Here is an 8,555-nt window from a genome sequence, read left to right as displayed (position 1 = left end):
TGTAGGGAACCTCTACCAGAGTTCATCTCCTATCACTGACATGAACACAAGATTTTTCTTTTTTAATAATGCCCAAAGTTTGAGGATCAGTGAGTAAGAATCAGCTGATATCAAGGGTAAAGCCACAACATTTTCTATGAAACTACTGATGTGTTTGTTATTAAACTACTAATTTGTTACAAAAATAATAATTATGGGAATGAGAAATAGTAAGAGCAAAGATTAATGGTCCTGATCAGCTATATTGGGAAAAACAAATAAAATATAAATAACTTGAAAACATGCAGCAAAGTAGCAGCTATACAATGCAGTTTAAACATTAAACTTAGTTGATGAGAGTATTAATGCACTGACACGCTGAGCTGCAGAATTTCATTTACAGAAAAATCATGGAATAGAAAATCCAAATATAGATGGTAACTATGATGAGAGGGACTAAAACTCATCCATTTAGAACATTAAACCTAGAGAATTTATAAAGCTATGAAAATACTAATTCAATAGAAATAATTTTAATTATCTAATATAGTATGTCATAAAAGATTCTGAATACATAATTTCAATATATTAATAAAAGAGTAAAAAGGGGAATGTTCAAACATATCAGAACCAAACTTAGGAAAATAGGTAGGAAGTAAAATTTGAGAATGCATAGAGGAAAAGACTTACAAATGAAAAACCATGACAGCACAATCTCCACAACCTTTATGTAATACTAAAAAGGTCAGAAATACAAAAGTAACATAGCTAATGAAAACTGACATACATGACAGGCTTGAATGTTTACTTAGGACTTTGTCAAAATTAGATTCATGAAATATGTGATTGTATCACGTGTTCACTTTAAGAATAAAGGATTTCCTGTATGAAAGTCTGAAATCAAAATGAAAGAGCAAATAATTGTTAAACCTATCTTAATATTAATCCATTGTGGATGTTAAAGAAAACTGTAATACTGTGCAGTATATATTTCAAAGTCTTTAGAAATAGAAGTATAATTCTATAGAAATGGAATTGATTCCATAGGAACATATTCTATTAGAATGATTTTCATTGTGTCTGAAACATCCATTTTTAAGGCAATCATTTAAAATTATGTTCATTTATTTTTACTTCATTTGAAAGCAGAGAAAGAGAACAGAGAGACATGCAAAGAAGAATTACTCATCAGCTGGTTCCATCTCCAAAGGCCTGCAATAGGGTAGGGCAGGTCAAACCCGAAAGTCTAGATCTTCAACTCTCACTTCCATGTGGGTGGCAGGAACTGAAGTACTTAAGTGAACACCTGCTATCTTCCAGGATGTGCATTAGGAGAATGCTGGACCAGAGCAGTGATGGTATTGAAACTCAGGACTATGATGGGATGTGCATCTGAAGCAGCGTCTTCTGCACCACATTCATACCCAAAGAAAAACCATTTTTTATTCAATCTGTTAAAATTGAAAGGTTTTCCATGATAAATTTTGCAATAAGTTAATATTCCTTTTATTAGAACTGATAAGCACCAATGGACTGACAGTGGCATAGGCATTGACCACAACACCCTGGACACCCAAGATAACTGAGTCATATGTCCACAGTATCATTGAGGAGGATGAGATGATGAAGTCTACCCAGTACATGACCACAAAGAAACTCACCAGCAGCAGGATGGTCTGGGTGGCTCTCTTTTCGGGGGAAGATCTTGGGGAGAGGCTGGTGCTGTGAAGGTGCTGGGACCTCTTCTGATGCCTGGACAAGAGTATCACCATGTACACACTTGAGAGCAGCATGACACTGATAAGGAAGACATCCCTGGATGTGGTCATTGTGAACATCAAACCCTTGATGCTATGGCTCATTGGGGAAAATGAGCAGTGTTCAGTGAGAATCATCAGATCGGTCTGGGTCACATTGGAATTTGCTACAATGTGGAAGATCATGGTAGTACAGGAAGACAAACATAGAAACCATAACAATAAGAATAAATAGAAGATGAACTTTATGGATTTATATTTAAAGTTGGCCAACCAGGAGGTGCTGGGGCTGATGGTGATGCCCTGGATGACACTCAGTATGCAGGTGGTGTAGATGGAGAGGCCCCTCATCACCCTGCTTATGTAGAACAAAGCTTTACACTTGAAGTCATTCAAAAAATTCAGTGATTCAAACAAGTCTGGAGACGTCAAAAACAGCACAGTGAGAAGCATCATTATGTGGACAAGGGCCAGGTGACAGGTTATCAGGTCAGTGACCTTTGGCTTGTGATAATGCGAGTATTTGAAGATGTGGAAGAGGAGGAAGTTGTTGGATGAGATTCCAATGCCAGCTTGGCAGAGAATATATTTATTAACAGCCTTGTAAGCAGAAAATGTGCTCATCTTAATAAGAGAGGTGAAACACATGAGTGCCTGAAAAAACAAACAAATACAGCGGGTCTCATATCATCAGCAAGCATTATTCTGCCTACCAAAAATTTGTGTTTTAGCTCTCTGTTTTCAGAATGTTCCTATGTTTCTCTTCGTTTCCATACCAGAAATTCCTAATATGAACTTTTCAATTTGGTAGGCTACTGGGAAAGTGCTTCTTTCAATTAGCAAGAGGAAAAATCATGAACACTCTATTTTGTGTTATACCAGAAATTTTATCAATAAAATCACATTTTATTCCTAATTGTGGGATACTCTGGGACATTTTAAATATTCTTAGACACACTTATACAGATAAGGTCATTCTCTTCAGGTCTTAATCAAGATAGTTACAATGTTAAAATTTCACTGTTACTTTAGCTTGCTATGGCCTTGGATGTAGACATAATTATTATATTTAATTAATCTGAGGGTTGGTGAGTCCGTTTAATGTTGCTATAACAGAATAATTTCTAGCTAACAGAAATGAATTTTCTTACAGTCTGGAGGTTGGGAAGTCCAAGTTTGAGGGCCTGTCATCTGATGTGCATCTTCTTGCTGCCTTTTCCCACGGCAAAAAGTGAAGGGGCAGTAAAGCAAGGGGATACATATGCACTCTTAAAATTGCACCAATCACACTCATAAAGGTGGCACCTTTATTGCTTGATAAACTCTGAAATATCTCATCTATTAAAACAAATTAAATAGTAATTAAATGTTAACATGAGTTTCAGAGGGGTCATCTAACCCATAGCAAGCAGTTACAAAAGTTTAGTTGTACGAAGCTGAGAAAACTGCAAATTACCACATTTCCCCACTTCCTGAGACCAATGATTGTGTGTGATTGTTTGCAAAGCCACTTGTACCACTGTAGGCCTATCAATACAAGTATTCAGATATGTTGGAAGATTTTTTTATTTGCTCATATTTAGACATTCATAGATGATTAAGAAAACATCCCAAAATGCCAACTGAAGTGCCTGTGTTCATAATGGGGAACCCATAGATTTGATTATACATTTGATATGCTTTTACCAAAAGCTCCATGTACTAGAGGTATAGATGTATGTGAATTGCCCAGGATCAAACAACCTGTTGCTGACACGTTCTGCATTCTCAGAAAACTTGGTTTTGTTGTCAGGTTGGACCCAGGAGAAGCACCACAATCATACTGACTTATAAAGGAACAATCCAAGTGATGGCCAAATTTTAAGAATTTCTCTTAAATACTAGTAAAAATAGTAAAGCACAGATAAAAATATGTGTTTTTCCCTGAATATATACCTGAATTACTTTAATAATGCTTTTGTGTCATGAAACAAGTACAAGATACACATTATCAGAAAAAAACCACATAGTATAATTTTAGTATTTCTTATCAAATCTAAATTATATGTGTATTACCATGATTCATGCTTGCCACTATGTGCAAGTGTTTACCTGCAGGAAGGCAGCACACTCCATTTCTGAGATGCAATTGGCAATCAAATAGAAACATATTGCCTTTTTTACTAAAAAAAATTTTCTGTAATAGAAACTTAATTGGAAGCCCTGCTGATGAATTTGCAAACTTTGACATGGAAACAATCACACAATTCAGAATGAAGCATTATCAACAATAGGGGAAAGAAAATAGAAGGGATATAGAGAGTACAAATCAGTACAGGTCAAATATATGCTAATTATAGTATAAAGGAACATGGATTCCCATTGGTTTCTTTAAAAATATACCAATATGAATGCATGTCATAGACTTTACCATGATCTGCAACCACCACTTTGTGCTGGTGTTGAGGGTAGAGCTTGTGAAGACTATGAGAAGACACATAACAGAGTCCTAGTTCATTGTTATTGTGCTGATTTTTATATTACTGTCAGTATTGTGAGCTTCCAAGTACATACATGGTTATGAATTATGGCAGAGCAAATAACACCATTAAATATACTAGAAACAAATGACTTACCTATGGACCTAGATCCAAAGCAAAGTGGAATCCAATGAAAGGAAGAATCCTTTTCGAAAAACAAAGGGGATATTTTTAGATATGACAACTCATCATTTTTGATAAAACTAACTTTGTAAGAGCCTCATCTTTATATTAATTTCAGAGAAATTCTATCAAAAGGATATTTATATATATTTTTGTGCACTGCCTAGCTTTAGTGTAATTATATAATCTATACTACAAAATAGTACCTTGTGCTTTATAAAATTACATAAATCAAAAATATTTTTCATCAATTGACCAAGTTCTTTGGATAGCATTGTAAAACCTGTGATTGGTTATCCACAGCACAAAGGAGTTTAGTAAATTGTATAGAAGATGAAAAGCTTAAACACATCTTAGCACAACCTGCCTCTACATTACAATCAGGAGAGGATGAGAGTCACAACAGCAGTCTAAATTAGGAAATTTGGAAGGGAAATGAGAACCTGTTTTCTCTGTGGCAGGAAACACATGGAGGCTGAAGGGACAAGCTGAACCACCTCTTCTTTCTACACAGAGAGATAGTGAGCTTCTACAGCTGGAGTTTCTTGAGGCATTTTGCTTTCATCAGCAGGAAATGGTTATTCCTCATCATTACTTTGCTTCATTTTTCAGAATACAATTTACTGGTTATATCTTTACTCTGTTACTTCATTTTATTTAACTAATAAACCATAAGCATATTGGTTCATGGGTTACCAGACAATAGGATATAAATTAAAATCAAATAATGATTCCATCAGTTAATTTGCCTATTTGGCATCCTATATTTTTTAGTTCTTAGTGCTGAGAATATTTAATATCTACCTTATTAACAATTTTGAAATACATTGCACATGAACAGTAATAGAGTCTCCATTCTGTATAGCAGATCACTATAGCACGTTTCTCATTTGAAATTGACACTATGCATCAAAGAAGGAGGTACCTTTCTCTGAAGGGAGGAGAGAACTTCCACTTTGACTACGACCTTGTCTAAATATGATCAGAGTTTGTGAACTCAAAAGGCTTCCATAGCTTTGGCAACTCATGACAAGAGCCTAGGGTGATTACTGATGCCATAAACAAGAGTGTCAATTTGTTAAGTCATCAACAGCAGTCACTGTGCACTTACTCCTCATGTAGGATCTCTGTCCTTAATGTGCTATACATTGTGATTTAATGCTATAACTAGCACTCAAACAGTATTTTACACTATGTGTTTCTGTGTGGGTGCAAATGTTGAAATCTTTATTTAATATATGCTAAACTGATATTCTGTATATAAAGAGAATTGAAAATGAATCTTGATGTGAATGGAATGGGAGAGGGTGCAGGAAAGGGGAGGGTTGTGGGTGGGAGGGAAGTTATGGGGGGGATGCCATTGTAATCCATAAGGTGTACTTTGGAAATTTGTATTCATTAAATAAAAGTTAAAAAAAATAAAAAATAAATGTTATGTGAGACATAAAAAAAAAAAGAAATTGACACTATGTATACTTTGCTGTTTGGCACTTGAAGGCAAATAGGCAGCAGGGTTATCATTAAATTAATTATGATTCAGTAATGTTATCGAAGTTAGCTGACCATTTAAAAATATGTTTTAAATATTAAACCAAAAAATTAGAACTTTAAACACCAAAGGTAATTAAAAATAGAGGCTTTTTTCCCAATAAGGAGAGCTAAGTTCTTGAAATTTATATTTATTTTTTCCCTAATCACAAAGCTAGTCAGTGTTAACATGCTAATATTCAATTAGTTTCAGGGGTAGAAATATAACATTTTATGTTACTATTATAAATGTTTCAAAAGATTTAAAATAAATTATCATAAAATTTCAAAGAACTGAAAGCAAAAGCATTCTAAATTACGACAGATGATGTTTTCAAAACAAAATCTCTCATTGTGTACATAGTAAGGGAAAGTGAGAAAAATATTGAAATAGGATTAAAACAAGCAGTTCTAATTTAAACCCAGAATCCAATCATAAATGTTCTCTCTTGAATATATGAATTGTAGCTTCATAAGATTTATAAAATTGATTTTTGCATCTGCAAAATCTACTAATTTCACTTGTGATTCTCTACCATGCAAGGCTGAGATTATGAAAACAGGATTTTCCTCAGTTGTCACTGAGATCATCCTGCAACATATAAGAACTGCCTTGCCCATGCAACACTCATGGCCTCTGTTGGAGCTGAAAAACACACACTCACCCAGCTTAGTCTCTGCAGGGAGCCTACGAAGGTGAGATGAACCTCCCCCATGTGGTTATAAGGAAATATGCTATGAGCTCATCTCCTTTCAGACCCACAATTACATGTCACCTACAAAACAGGACAAGCTCTGGGCTTGGGATTTGATACAGGGGAAAGTGGAAAGACACAGGGCAAGAACAGCTGGAGTTCAAACTTCCCCAGGTGTGAATGCACTTTCCCAGCCTACATTCTCCTGTGGGGACTGTATGGTTACAGCCCTTGTCAACAACACAGCAGTCCTGCAACATCTCTAGCTTCAAAATGAGCCAGTACCACAGCAGAACTGCCATTGTTTTCTGGCTTGTTCAGAAGACTCCAGTGGCTTTCTCATGTGTCCCACAGCTCTCATAAAATCACAGCTAGACAATTTAGTGCCATTATGGGAACAAGGATAACATTTACTATTGTTCTGTCCAGAGAGACAAGCCAGGTCTATTCACATGGGGCGCAGAATGCAAGCTCTGTTTCACCCATTTCTCCCCGACTTATTTTCCTGGGGCACAAGACATTCCCAGTCCCAGTTCCAGCAGCATGGAGAGTCTGCATACACCCTGTCCTTCTCTAGAGCATTATGCTGATCTGAACTTTGTGGGTTCCTAGTCTCCCACACTCTTAGGATTTTTTGATACATTGGTCACATGAGTTATACTGACTCACACATTTTACCTTGATTCCTGTACTTTTGTCTCATATCTATCAAATCTGTGTTTATGCAGCTATATCCCTGTATTTAATTCTTAAAGTTTTCTCTTCTAGATTCTGTATTAAGGTATCTCATGTTTTGTGAAATAGGGATTCATATGCCTTTTTCTTTCTTTTGTCTGGTGAAAACATTTACCATGACAACTTTTCTTAAAGATATTTAAGTGTACAGTGCACAATTAACTTACAAAATGTTGTAGAACAATTTCTATAATTTATTCATTTTGCATACTTATAGCTTTAAACCCATTGAAAAATCCTAACATTTGGTAATAGGATATACTAAGTCATTCCACAATGTATGTGTGTGACAACATGTAGTATATGACAAAAACAGAATATATATATATGTGTGTGTGTGTGTGTGTATATAAATTTGAAAAAATTTTTAAAATAAAAGTTTTATTGGAGAAAAATAGAACCACCATGTACACAGGGAAAAGAGCACAAAAATTCAACTCATATAAAACTGAAAGTCACAATTATCCAACATAGTTTGCAACTGCTTTTCAGTTTCTTAAACAGCTCTCCTCAACTTGTTCAATAGTCTTGCTAATTTTTCAGCTAAAACACCATCAAGTTTTCAAAAAATTAAGAACATCAGAGAAGGGACCTGCTTTCAAGGTAACGAAGGTGACATCAGCAATCTCCTCCAAGGCCGGCTCCGCGGCTCACTAGGCTAATCCTCCGCCTTGTGGCACCGGCACACCAGGCTCTAGTCCCAGTCGGGGCACTGGATTCTGTCCCGGTCGCCCCTCTTCCAGGCCAACTCTCTGCTGTGGCCAGGGAGTGCAGTAGAGGATGGCCCAAGTCCTTGGGCCCTGCACCCGATGGGAGACCAGGAGAAGCACCTGGCTCCTGCCATTGGATCAGTGTGGTGCGCCGGCCACAGCACGCTGGCCACGGCAGCCATTGGAGGGTGAACCAATGGCAAAGACCTTTCTCTCTGTCTCTCTCTCACTGTCCACTCTGCCTGTCCAAAAAAAAAAAATCTCCTCCGAACAGGACCAACTCTACCTAAAAATTGCATAAGGGTACCTATTGAGTCTGGTTATTAGTCTACATATTTGAGAGACCACCTGGAATGAGTCAGAACACTGATGTAGATGGTCCAGTATGAAGAGAGGGCAAAAAAATTGGCCACACTTCCTTGTCAGATGCACTATTGTAAGATCAGGGAGGGGTGGAGAAAATACAGGCGATGGCTGTTCAGAAAGAATTGGGAAGGAATTCTAAACACT

The 8,555-nt window shown here is 36.5% G+C and overlaps 1 protein-coding gene across 1 annotated transcript; it reads right to left on the bottom strand.

Moving 5' to 3' along the window:
• Window positions 1–1,433: 1,433 nt before the first annotated feature.
• On the bottom strand, window positions 1,434–2,360 carry ORYCUNV1R1585 (vomeronasal 1 receptor oryCunV1R1585). The gene is given in 1 exon segment (NM_001167272.1): window positions 1,434–2,360. A coding segment is annotated over 1 exon segment (927 nt).
• Window positions 2,361–8,555: the final 6,195 nt, after the last annotated feature.

This window comes from Oryctolagus cuniculus, chromosome 19, assembly GCF_964237555.1.
Source record: "Oryctolagus cuniculus chromosome 19, mOryCun1.1, whole genome shotgun sequence".
NCBI classification, from domain to species: Eukaryota; Metazoa; Chordata; class Mammalia; order Lagomorpha; family Leporidae; genus Oryctolagus; species Oryctolagus cuniculus.
The sequence above is the reverse complement of the archived record's forward strand: the minus strand, read 5'-3'. Positions and strand labels throughout refer to the sequence as shown.